This window comes from Epithele typhae (assembly GCF_022376455.1).
Source record: "Epithele typhae strain CBS 203.58 chromosome Unknown BXZ73scaffold_2, whole genome shotgun sequence".
In the NCBI taxonomy this organism is placed as follows: domain Eukaryota; kingdom Fungi; phylum Basidiomycota; class Agaricomycetes; order Polyporales; family Epitheliaceae; genus Epithele; species Epithele typhae.
In genome coordinates this window covers 154,693-166,943 of record NW_025954193.1, presented here as the reverse complement: position 1 = coordinate 166,943, position 12,251 = coordinate 154,693, and the positions used below count along the sequence as shown (strand labels likewise).

The 12,251-nt window shown below is 58.4% G+C and overlaps 5 protein-coding genes across 5 annotated transcripts; 4 read left to right on the top strand and 1 right to left on the bottom strand.

The window, feature by feature from the left end:
- Positions 1-728: 728 nt before the first annotated feature.
- Positions 729-2,715, top strand: BXZ73DRAFT_37919 (uncharacterized protein; the record flags this gene model as incomplete). The annotated part of the gene is made up of 3 exons (XM_048018096.1): positions 729-859; positions 926-1,746; positions 1,799-2,715. 3 exons carry the CDS (start codon positions 729-731, stop codon positions 2,713-2,715), a joined length of 1,869 nt encoding a protein of 622 aa, XP_047882976.1.
- An 871-nt stretch (positions 2,716-3,586) lies between these two features.
- BXZ73DRAFT_86578 (uncharacterized protein) lies at positions 3,587-4,043 on the top strand (the record flags this gene model as incomplete). The annotated part of the gene is made up of 4 exons (XM_048024255.1): positions 3,587-3,669; positions 3,744-3,781; positions 3,862-3,930; positions 3,982-4,043. 4 exons carry the CDS (start codon positions 3,587-3,589, stop codon positions 4,041-4,043), a joined length of 252 nt encoding a protein of 83 aa, XP_047882975.1.
- Positions 4,044-4,472: 429 nt separating this feature from the next.
- On the top strand, positions 4,473-5,611 carry BXZ73DRAFT_38545 (uncharacterized protein; the record flags this gene model as incomplete). Its single annotated transcript, XM_048018218.1, has 5 exons — positions 4,473-4,622; positions 4,677-4,934; positions 4,983-5,021; positions 5,074-5,319; positions 5,375-5,611. The coding sequence occupies 5 exons, from the start codon at positions 4,473-4,475 to the stop codon at positions 5,609-5,611; spliced, it is 930 nt and encodes a 309-aa protein (XP_047882974.1).
- Positions 5,612-5,971: 360 nt separating this feature from the next.
- BXZ73DRAFT_38913 (uncharacterized protein) lies at positions 5,972-7,660 on the bottom strand (the record flags this gene model as incomplete). Its single annotated transcript, XM_048018277.1, has 5 exons — positions 5,972-6,407; positions 6,476-6,675; positions 6,737-6,946; positions 7,005-7,337; positions 7,400-7,660. The coding sequence occupies 5 exons, from the start codon at positions 7,658-7,660 to the stop codon at positions 5,972-5,974; spliced, it is 1,440 nt and encodes a 479-aa protein (XP_047882973.1).
- Positions 7,661-10,058: 2,398 nt separating this feature from the next.
- Positions 10,059-11,991, top strand: BXZ73DRAFT_38980 (glycoside hydrolase; the record flags this gene model as incomplete). The annotated part of the gene is made up of 9 exons (XM_048018291.1): positions 10,059-10,214; positions 10,263-10,346; positions 10,414-10,658; positions 10,711-10,854; positions 10,904-10,947; positions 10,999-11,053; positions 11,109-11,296; positions 11,359-11,600; positions 11,665-11,991. 9 exons carry the CDS (start codon positions 10,059-10,061, stop codon positions 11,989-11,991), a joined length of 1,485 nt encoding a protein of 494 aa, XP_047882972.1.
- Between the last annotated feature and the right edge of the window lie 260 nt (positions 11,992-12,251).

Sequence of the window (12,251 nt, the reverse complement as noted above, 5' to 3'; positions counted from 1 at the left end):
ATAAGACGATTGTGACTCATTCACCATACACCGTGCGCGAGAGCTAGCTTCAAAGGCATCCGCTTCAACGTCGGGGTGGGAGGTGTGTCGGTAAGGGGAGCGTGCGCTTGCCAGCACTCATTCCCGTTGGTCTTGAAGCTTTGAAGCTCTATAGTCGGAATACCTCAGCTTCTGAGAATTCTGTGGCGATGGATCACGAGCGGGAGAAACAACGCACGATAACGTAGACGTCCTTGAGTTCCTTGACAAGGAGCTAGCTGAAACTCCGGAGCGAGCTCGACACCGTGGTAGTATCATAAACTGCGAACGTGGTCAAATCAAAGTAGATGGGCGCTTGACACACTCCATTGCCGCCCATTTCCCGGAACGGCGAGCTTGCTGCGGCAGGGTGCTCGGGCACGTTGGCAGAGCGAGGCAGCTCGCTCACTTCACCGCTCCCTTTGCCCACCCCCGCCACGCTCGATACCGATAAGCAGACCAAAGTCTGATTGTCGGCAGTCTGTACCATCTCTCCGGATCCCGTCCCCTCGGCAATTCCACGACCATTCTCCTCCCAGACCCGACTCGTCATCGGTCGCCTTATGTGCTGCCCCGCACCCTTCGCTTCAACTCCTGCTTCCCCATAGCGCATGTCTCTTGGCGGCCACCCGCCGGATGATTCTCGCATCCTTCACTACACACTACACTCGTATTTCCACCCCAGAAGCCACAGCAGACGCCACAGCGCCATGAACGCCTTCTGGGACTTTGTCGACTGGCTCCTGCCCCCGGTCCGCATCGTCGACGACCTCACCGACCACCAGAGCGAGTACTCCCTGCGCTCTCGAACGACTCACCGCCATCCTTCAACACGCCGGCTGTCCGGCAAGGACGACAAGCCCAAGGAGAGAGACAAGGAGAGGGAGCGGGAACGGGACAGAGATAGGGACAAGGAGCAGGGGCGAGAGCGAAGGAAGGAGAAAGAACGAGGCAAGGAGAAAGAGCGAAGCAAGGACAAGAGCTCGCGCTCCCATGAGCCCGAGCGCGAACGCTTCCGCCAGCGCATCCAGCACCTCGAGCGAGAGAACGAAGTGCTCCTCGAGCAGCTTCGTGGGACGCGCGAAGAGCTTTCAAAGCTCACCGCCGCGCTCCTCCCCTCCACTGCCGACCGCACACCCCAGTCCTACCCCGCTACGCCCGTCGACCCCATCACATTACCCCTGCCCCCTTCGCCGAACCCAGCGCAGGCACCTCTGCCGATATCCGCCCAACGCTCCGCCGAGGCCGCGCTCACGGACCCAAGGCGACTCCGCGTGCTGTACACGTCCCTCCGCGCGACGTACGGCGACGCTCGCCAAGTGATCCTCTCCCAGGCCGAGGAGCTCGCGGCCCTCAAATCCTTCCTCTCCAAGACGGACGATTGGTCGGGCGCGCAGCTCCTGCAGGCCGTCGCGGACCTCAATTCGGAGATCATCCAGCTCGCGGCCTCGATCGCGGAGGAGTTCGCCCCGGCCCTCCGTACCGAGCCTCACGCGTCCAGCGTGGCCCGCGAGCGCGATCGCGAGATTGCGAGGCCCGCTCTCGGCCGCGAGATGATGAAGCTCCTCGAGAGCCGTGAGCACGCCTCAGACCCTACCCTCGTCCAGTTCGCCCTCCAGGCGTGGCAGGTGTGGTGTGCGGCGCGCGTCATGGAGGCCTTCTGCTATGGACTTCCAGCCGAGGTCGACGAAGCGTTGAAGGCCATCTTCCAGCGGATGCAACGTGAAGGTGCGTTTCTGCTTCTCGTTTCTATGCCCCTTGCTGAGGCGAAGTTCATCAGAGCCGCAACCGACGACTTCGCGCTGGCGCGCTCTGACCTACAAGCACGCCCGCTCATTCCTCTCTGAGCCCCGCAACACGTCGGAGCCAAACACACCTGAAGACGTATCCTCTCCCTTCCATTCCGCCCCGGCCTCCATCATCGCCTCCCACGCACTCCCCCCTCCCCTAGTTTCGCTCACGGAGGCCAACCTCCGTGGCGTCCTCGCCATCCTCGCCCTCTCCGGCTGCACCGACTCGCGCGGCCTGCACCGCGACCCCCTCCGCGCGCGCTTCGGCAGTGCGCTGGCCCGCATCAGCGCGCGCGCGGAACGGATCTCGACCGTCATGAAGGAAGGCGTTCTCAGCGGCCTCTTCGAGATCGTCTGGCTGCACCCGTGCCAGTCGCCGAAGCGACCGCCGCAGGCCGCCAGCTCGCCGCCGCCGCCGCCGCCGCCCGCGACCGTGCCGGTCGCCCACGGCACGCCGACCGGGAAGGGCAAGGAGCGCGAGTGGGCGCGGGCGGTGCAGCGCGCGACGAGCAGCGACGCGGACGGGAGCGAGCTCGCGCCGATCGGCGCCGAGGACGAGAGGTTGTTCGAGTGGGAGGTGATGGAGAACGTGTACGCGGGCCACTGCAACGAGCGCTGCCGCGTGCTGTGCACCGTCGAGCTCGGGCTCGCGTTCTCGCGCCGCGTGCCGGAGGAGGAGCGTGACGCTGCGGACGGCGCACCTCCGGACGGCGTCGTGGGCGAAAGGGACGCGGCGGCGGCTGGGCGGCCGGTCGGGATGGGCGGGGTCGGGATGAACGGGGTGAGGAGGAACCTGAGCGTGAGCAGCGCGGGTGGGGAGGCGGGAGGGCAGGACGGGAGCACGATGGTGCGGAACCTGCTTCTTAAGCCGAAGGTGCTCCTCGAGAGCGTGGTGGACATTCTGTGAGCCGTTCCGGCCTGCTGGAGGTGCGTATCTTGGAGCTCTTCGGGAAGCCTGTTGCTCACGAGGGCAGGTCTGCAGACCGTGTCATCACGCCTGTAACCGCGCAAACATGGCTGTCTGACATGCCTGTAGCCGCGCGTATCTCATACGTCCATGCAACACATGCACGATCAACGCTCCTCACATTCACCACAGGCGCTGCTTGAGGTCAGCTGCCTCGAGCGGCGGTGCGACAACCCATACCTCTCTGTCCATCTGCGTCCCCCTTCCCCCTACCCCCCGGACTAAAATACATAGATGCTACGTCTCTCGGTCACGTATGCGGTCTTCTTGTGTATATCTGACGTCTCTTTGCTCTCCTCGCATGCATATCTTCATTTGGTCTCGTATCTAGTTACCCTCCATCTTGCATTATTCCTTCTGGTTATCCGTTATTTGTCGCCCCCACGGCTCTCTTGTACTATCGCTACCGCATACACCCCACGCCCACCACCTGCTCCCCACGACAATGACTCGAATGACCCTACGACTTGCGACGACTGAAGTACATGTACTGTATTATAGGCTACTTAATGATTGGTTTTGCTCATCCTCTGGAAGTGACGGTGCGTCACTCAGTCAGGGTCTCCAAGACGTTCGGACCACAGGGTTTCAAGAGCACCACCAAAGCCTGCACCCACAACACTTCCATCGTGCCCCGCTCCAGCACCCTGAACACGCTCGCGTCCGTCACCTCGGGCCGGGCTCCGACCACCTTCTTACACCCCAGTCCCCGGGACAACGCGCTCTCCAGTCCACTCCGGTCCCCATCCTGCACTCCGTCGAATGTCAATTCTGAACCACTGCACGCCCCATTGCGCATGCGACAATCTATATGGCGAGCAGAGAATGTCGCTCAAGAGTCATCTCGCTATACAAGGAACTCCATAGGCTAGGCCGCGACTATCCAGACCCTGCGTACGTCACCCGTTGTTCCATCACACGACCTTCGTGAACGTCCGTCGTGCGCCGGTCGCTGACTTCGCTTGCAGGTACAACTATCATGGGAAGATTCGGGGTCTTTTTGAGAGTAAGTAAGCTGTCCCCGATGGCACCTGACCACGCCTTTTGACCGCTGCCCGCGATACCTATGGTTCCCACCAAGAATAGAGAATCGACACCTCACCGATCCTCAGGAGATAGAGAACGCGATCGGGATGGGCGAGTACATTCGCAATGGTGCGTTTCTTGTCGTATGTCGTTCCCCGGAGCCATATCCCCCTCTTCTAGAAACGCTCGCGTTGTATTCCCTCCGCAAATACCGTCACCTCAAGCGCATGTATCCGCAATAACCTCTTCCTCCTTGCCTCTGTGCCCTATTTTTTCTTCTTTCTTTTCGTGTCAGGCGTTGGGACTACGTGTACGTACGAGTACGATTGTGAAGCTTATTGTGGCCGATTTTCCGTAAATCTAGACTCCCGTTTCCCTCGGGCTGACGTCGTCACGCGCGTGTTCATGCCGTTCCACGGGGTGTGCGAGGATGAGACGGGGCTCTAGTTTCCACAACACTGATGCCTTCATGCAAGCTTGAGCTTGAAGTTTGAGTGTACAGCGGCCTCAGCTGAGTCTGATCTAATCTGTCCAGTGCCGTGCGGGGTTGTCGCGCGCGCTGGGTCCGGCTGCCAGTGCCAGACTGGTCTCTCATCAACTTGCAACCCGACCCCAACTTCGCCCTACACGACCCTTCCCTTTCACCACCACCCCTTCCGCCAGGATCCTCAATGCCCTACTCAGAGTACAGGACGATCGAAGACTCTGATGAAGCATTTTGGGACGGATATTGGGCCAACTTCGACAAAATCCCCCATTGGCTCCAGGACCACCCCGCTCTCCAACAGCGGGGGATTCATTTGGGCCACATGGTCAAGCCAGTGGGTGTAGAATCAAACTCAGTTTGATTAGCTTCAGTGACATTTTCAGTTCAGCATGTGCTCTTCCGAACGGACAATCCCGAACCGGAGCGTTCTTTCGTCGTAAAGCTTATACACTCGAAGTCCAACGAACCGAACATATGCAGATATCTCCACCGCGACCCCAAAGCTGCAAACTATATCTTGCCGTATGAATTCATTGAAGACGACAAATGTTTCATGATTTCTCCTTTCATGCACGAAGTCTTCGACCTCGTCAGGCAAACATGGCCCTGGAGCAAAGTTCTACAGTGCTATGACCGTTGTCTACGGGTGAGCTATATGCGATAGCGAGACTATCGATGCTTACACTTTGACTAGTGTCTAGTCCATCTCCATCAACGACGGGTGGCTCATCTCGTGCGTACGGCATTCAAATGGTAGTGCGCATTTCTCACGTGAACTGAAACAGGACGTCGCAGTGGACAACGTCATGTTCGCAAGAAAGAACCAAGTCCTGATGGGGCAACAGATGTTCGCTGGGCATCCCTACTTCATCGACTTCGAATATTCCCGTCAGCTTCCATTGGGGCCAGGTCGGCAGCCTCGGATGGAACTTCCTCCGTCTATCATGCCAAAACCCGGCGACGCTACACATATGGACCCGTACTCGTGGGACGTATACTGCACGTGGGGGCTTTTCCTGCAGATCAACGGGGTGAGTGATCATCGTATCGGTGGCATGTCGAGTTGACCGACCCTTTCTCTCGTAGATGACTTCTTTTGATAACAATCGGGTGCCTCCGCGCATCGTTTCGCGGTACCTGGACTGGATTAAAGGCCCCGATAGGTGTTCATGCCCAGCCGCATGCCATTGTCGTCCCAGCGCGCGCCGAGCGCTGCACGTCCTGTATCTTGTACGCCTCGTTGTGCATGTCGCAGAGCTGGGACAGAAGGCATCTACGTACCTAAGCCAATTATGGAGAGGAAGACAGCTTTTGAATCGGTGATGAATGATAAAGTGCTTTGGGCGACGGGAACTCATGTCAATAGGTTGGGTCGTTCTGCTAGAGCGCGCCCCGCTAGGAATCATATGGCTCACATGTCATCCTATGACTTGTCGGCCACGACATAGCACATAGCACAGCCGTCCATGAGAGTATTTCGTCAGTCACGAAGACGATCTCACACAGGCACAGCGCCTTCACGCCAACATACTGTGTAAAAATTACGATACCCGTCGGAAGAAGTAGAAAAATGTTACAAAAACGGGCACGGGGTGCAAAGGATGTGCAAATTGCTCCGAGAGGACAGATGCACACAGCTACTCGGGCCTCATGGCCCTAGTATCCGCATACGCCGTGGATTCCTTACGGGAGCAGAAGCCTGATGGGCGCGTTGGAAGTCTGGAAATCGACCATCCCTTCGTCCTCACCCTCACTCTCGTGTTGGCCCAACCTGATGGCTCCGCAGACAGAGCTCCGGCTGATGGCTTCGCTGGTAACGCGTCGCCCGAGGGCGTCCGTGACGTTGAGCGTGGGCCGGAAGAACGTCGACGACGTGAGCACGAACCCGCCCTCGAACGTGCGTGGGAGCTCGACCTGAGCGGGGGCGTTCGACGTCGTGGCGGTCACCGCGAGGACGGCGTGCGCCGGAAGCTCGTGGACGGCAAGGGCGAGCGGCGCGTCTGTCGTGTGCGCGGAGATAGCGAAGCGTGCTGGGGTCTCAGGCGCTCCGAAAACGACGCCATTGCCGCGAGCGTTGGATGAGCGGTTGTGATAACACCGGACAGTCGCGTTAATGAGGCTGTGCGGGCGATTCAGTGCTCCATGGAGCTGAAGAAGTACAGTCACGCGGAATCGGGGACCGCTTACCCGTTGGAAGTATGGAGAGAGAGGCGGGGCGGCTTCCGAGCGTCGGTGGGCAACTCCTCTCTGTCCGATGCATCAAGGAGATCGGCATGGGCGACGATCGCAGCGTTGGTGGTCATGAGTTCAAGATCACTGGAGACATTATACCGGCCGTGTATCGCACTGTTGGTGGTACGGAATACGACTTGGTCTGCAGTAAGCGACTGCAGTATGGGAACCACCCGGGATGTCAACAACGAAGGGGGAAGGTAACCGTGGACTCACATCAACCCAGAGGGGGGTGTTCTGAGACTCGAACTCGACACGTGCGAAGCGAGCGGTCTCCCCGAGCTCACGGACATGATGAGAGAACAGAGGAAGGTCTGTGCGGAGACCATGCAGTTTGAGAGGCTCGTCCGGGGGTGCCGACGGAAGGGTCAAGCGGATGTCAAATTTGAGCATTCGCTCATGCCGAGGGCGCTGCCATCCCGGGGTCTAGAAAATCGGACGGTATGTCAGCATCGGATAGTAATGGAGCCTTGTGTTCTCTTACAAAGATCCCGAATCCCCATTTTCCAGGTGCAGGGTTGAGGCGGCATACGGCTGCATCGAGAAGGGCCTCATGGCTGTGGTAAGACACTTGGACGTCCACCAGTGCTACATCCGATGATGCGATCGGAGCTTGTACGACCTCAAAGGACCCGTGGGAGAGTGCGCCCTCAGCGACAAAGTAGAGCTGATCGGCGGAGAGGGGAAGTTCGACTGATGTCCGGGCTCGGTGAGGAAAATCGCCTTGGAGGTCGAAGTCGGTTGCATCCCAGACCACTTTCTCGAAGCACTGGAGAGGTCCTGAGGTGCGTGAGGAAGGAGAGGGTATTCGGTGCCACTATATCAGAGTACTTTTGTCAGTGGGTGCAGATGTCATCGGGGACCGGGAGTAGGGCTCACTCGACGCCATCTGGGCTGGTTGAGGAGTAGATGAAGGGCGAAAAAGGTAAAGAAGGCACAGGCGAAGTACGGCCAGAAACGGTGCCTGCGACGAGCGTTTCTGGGGCGGCCTTGAAGTATTGACCGGTTCAGCGTCGGTAAGTAGACGGTGAAACGGTAGCCTCGAGGGGCAGGAGACGGGGGTGGCGCGAGAACCAGCGCCCCCGAATCCGCCTCCGATGCCTTCTCGTGAGCTGAGTGTCCTAGCGGAGAAGGTTGCATGACGGTGGAAGCGGCGCTGAGTGTGCGAGGTGCAAAGGACGGTAGGCAGCGAAGAGAGAGCGATTTGATGTGGTCGCTTTTATGCGGAGTGACCCTGTTATGTGGGCGCTGGTCATCGGTTACTTCCATTAGGTCAGGAGATCTACTGACCAAAGCGTGGTGTCCGCAGCGGCTGTGTTTTGAGAGAGCTCTTGTTCTTGTGGCGATGAACCTCAGTCACGGCCATCTATGCCCGACGAGGGAATCCGAGCCGTGATGACTCGTGAAATTCGCCTACAGTGACGAAAACTGTTGGACGACGAGATCAACCGGTCACGGACTCCCATCCTAATCATAGTCAGTTCGGCACGCAGGAGAAAGAAAATGGGCCTTCAGTCATGGCCGAGTTTCATTGAAGCCTCACCAGCGTCGACGAATCTACGCAGTAAGGCGGCACTCTCCGTATCATAACCGGTTTCAGCCCGCCATCACCGGACAGACTCGGTGAGCGAGGCGTGCCTCGCGGCCCGCGGCAGGCTCGAGGACATGCCTTCGGTGGTCCCAGATGATCCATCCGATTTCGAGACGATCCGGGATAGAAGCGCCTCCGCAGCAACTTGTAGTGTGTCGTGAGACTGCGGCGCAGACATAGGCGCAGTCTTGCTAAGAAAACTGGTTTCGCCCGGCTTCAAGCTTTCAAATTTTCAAGTCCGAGTGCATGGTGCGGATGCTTGACACCTGCGTACTTATTTGAGCAACTTACGGTCCAATCCGCATATCCGGACAGGGACTTACCCGCTGGCAGTAAGTATAGGCTAATTGGGACTAGATCCCAGAAGAACTTATTACCGGTGGGATATTGGTCACGTGTTCGCCACGTGGTGAGTCATCAAGTAAGACGCCTGGTTCCTGAATCCGTTCCTTTTGCCGCTTCGCTCCTCACTAGCACTGTCCAACTTCTTATGTTCGATCCATCTACGTTCGAGGCCGGTGGGCCTAACTGACTTATGGTTCTGGTCAAGCGTATGCGCACCGTATCACGAATCCTCACACCATGAATGCGCGGCCATGCCCCCTCACGCCATACAGCAATTTCCGTCCCGGACTGACTGGCGCTCGATGTTGCTACGTATTCTAGATCTTGGTACGTTTTTCCGAGCTTGCGCAGAGCTGGATCTGTCTATGGAAGAGAGGAGGGACACGGAAGGAGGCAAAGGTCGTGCGGGAGAGATACTGCGGAGGTCCCGCCCATGACCTTCGCCTGAACATCGCTTCTGCGCTCAACCTTCTTCGATTGCGATTCCTTACCCTCCATGCCAACGCCGCTGCGGCACCGCAGTCGATGTGGAAGGACTGGGCACACGAGGCATCGCGGTGGAAATTCATACTTCGCAGCGCTGATAGCTGAGGGCACATGTGCTCTCGCGTTCTGAGCGCCAATTAGACGGACTTCCCTCGCGCTCTTGCTGGACGCTCACCTCTTGTCTTTTGTCCCAGACGCTTTGCGATCTTCGCCACCGAGATCGCAATACCAGCGCATTGCGATGCATGCGTTGCTACGGGATCGCTTGGTTCTCAAGGCCTCGCAGCGGACGGCGACACCATGTCACCATGCCGCGCGACACTCGCGCGACTCCGCGCCGGCGCACATGATACACGCATACGATGCCCCGGTATGGTCACATCTCCGACTTCCTGACCAGTCCAACATGGCTGATTGACTATCGTTCCTATGGCAGGCACTCGATCACCAGTCGCGCTCCATGCGTCCCAGCTGCTTGTACTCACCCGCTGGGCTATAAGGGTGCGTATCTCGTCCCCGGCTGCCTGGTTTATCTCTGTCCAGTGATCCGGCACGAAGAGCACTTCTTGGACATCACGCGGGCATTCCCCGGCGTGCTGCCCAGCATTAAGCTCCAGGCCTCCTCCCGATATACCCTCCCGGCTTCGCCAACATATGCTCGCTTGCCAGTGCGCCACATGGATCCAACACTCCACCTGGCTTCTCCCATCTGCGTCGCGAGATATCACCCGTCCCTCCCCGATTTGGCCTCCTCATCAGCCCAGGTATCGGCCAGGCCCAATCGGAGCCCGGCCCACGAGCCTCGTCTCCCGTCAGGTTTCCTCGACCGTAGAGGCGTGGCTCGGGTGCGCTTCGCGAGCAACGCGACCGGCATGCTGGCTCAGATGAACAGATAAAAGCGTACGGCTCAATGCTCGCTTAGTTGGCACTCCCCCCTCCTCCCCCCTAGGCCTTACTCCTCCCTCGAGCAGTCGTCCTTTGTTGACATGTCCTTCTTCCGGAGCGTGATCGCGTTCAGCGCTTTGTGCCTTGCTGTGCTCCGCGTGGCCGCTTACGATAACTCACGGGGGGATAACGTGCGTTCCTGTCCCTTTCGACGAGTCCGTATTCTAACGCATGTCTCTAGGTGGCAGTGTCAGTGCAACTCCGCGCACGGTGTACCAATTCATTGCGATTTACCGGTATACTTCTAGATACTGGGGCCAGAACTCGTACGGTGCCACGCACAGTGACACCGCGAACTGGCAGAAGACCCTTTCGACGTACTGCCAGGTACACCTTCATTATAAACATACTCTCCGGTATTAATGACCTTCCTAGGATGATTCCATCGATGCCTTCCCCGTTGCCTTCCTGAACGTTTATTTTGGCGCCGGCGGTCTGCCTTCCATGGACCTCGCCAATGTTAGTCTTTTTCCATGGCTGAGTGTTCCTCTAACTGCGTTCTCATGTCCGCTTGTTCGGATCGCAGATATGCAACATGAACGACGATGCCGTGTTCCCGGGCACGACCATGCCTGACTGCAGCTTCCTGGCCTCGGACATCGAATTCTGCCAGTCCAAGGGCAAGATCGTGACACTTTCGCTCGGCGGAGCCACCGGCGCCGCTGGATTCACGTCCGACCAGCAAGCCTCCAACTTCGGAGACACCATTTGGAACCTCTACCTTGGTGGTTCCAGCTCCACACGACCCTTCGGAACTGCCGTCCTCGACGGGTGAGTCCATCGTTCTGCCATCGCCTGAGGCTATCTCATAAACGGCCGTCAGTATCGACTTGGACATCGAGGGTGGTTCGACTCAGTACTACGCGTCCTTTGTGAACCGGATTCGCACTCTTGCTGCCGGAGCCTCGAAGAAATACTACGTCACTGCGGCCCCGCAATGTCCGTTCCCGGATGCCTATCTATCCACGTATGGCTCATTCACATCTCCGTCTTACCAATGCTTACCACTAATGCAGGGTTCTGAACGCGGTCGCCTTTGATGCCGTCTACGTCCAGTTCTGTGCGTCTTCCGTTATCATATCAATGACGTCATTACTTGACTTCCATCCAGATAACAACTACTGCGCCTTGAGCAACTATCCGAACAACTTCGACTTCGGTGACTGGTAAATGTTGCTCGTTCTCATCGCATACACAACACCTGAGCCTTTTTCCCTGTAGGGACAACTGGGCGAAGACTGTGGCCATCAGCAAGGATGTGAAGATCTACATCGGCGCTGCAGCGTCGTCCACTGCTGCCGGCTCTGGCTACGCCGACATTACCACCGTCATCAATGCCGCCCTCGCCATCCGCGACCAATACTCGTCCTTCGGTGGTATCATGCTTTGGGACGCTTCTCAGGCCTATGGTACGCCATATCGACATGTCGTCCGCTGTCTGGTCCCCACTAACCGTTATCATCCCTTGCAGCGAACAACCGCGCAGATAAACAGATCAAGAACGGTATTCGCCAGAGTGGCAACGGCGGCACTACCTCGAATCCAGTGACTGTCCCCACCACCGGTACCACCACCTCCACCACGGTGAAAACCACTACTACCACCACCACCCCGCACACTACGACCACGACCACGTCTACTCCAGTCACCACCACCACTACCGCTTCCTCCGGAAACTGTGCGGGCGTCGCCTCTTGGGTCGCCAACGTCGCCGTAAGTCCCCCAAGAGCTCCCATTCCGCTTGCCGCATGAAATAACGCCCCGTATTCTCCTCTAGTACAACGGCGGCGACCAGGTCGTCTACGCTGGCCACCTCTGGACCGCCAAGTGGTGGAGCTACGGCTCGACCCCGGGCGGCGCCGTCGGCGACTGGGCCGACGACGGCGCCTGCGCGAGCTTCGCCGCCGCGGTCCCCACCGAGCACGCCGCCGCGATCACCGCGCAGTCCAAGGAGCCCGCGCCGGCCGCGTCGACGACTTCCTCTTCGCTCTGCCTCGCGGGCCCGTCAGCCGCCGCGGCCGGCCCGCTCAAGTGCAGGGTCGTGCGGTCGACGGAGGCCGAGCAATTGCAGTCGCGCTGGAGCTTCGCACGCTTCTTTGGGTGACGGATGAGGTTGATGCATGTCGGATGTAGGTTTGGTGTGAGTATCTTGAAGCCCGCGGGCGTGGGTGTGCCGTTATAGCTATCGTCACCGACGACGTGTTGCATTCTATTGACTTACCAGGTTATATATATCTAACTATCTCAGCGCGAAATCTGGGTGAGAGTGTTTTCTTAGAGAACGTACGGGGTGCATGACACTTGTTCGGCGAGTGTTCAGCCGGACGCTGATTAGATAACGATTTTGACGCCTTTCTGGGATTA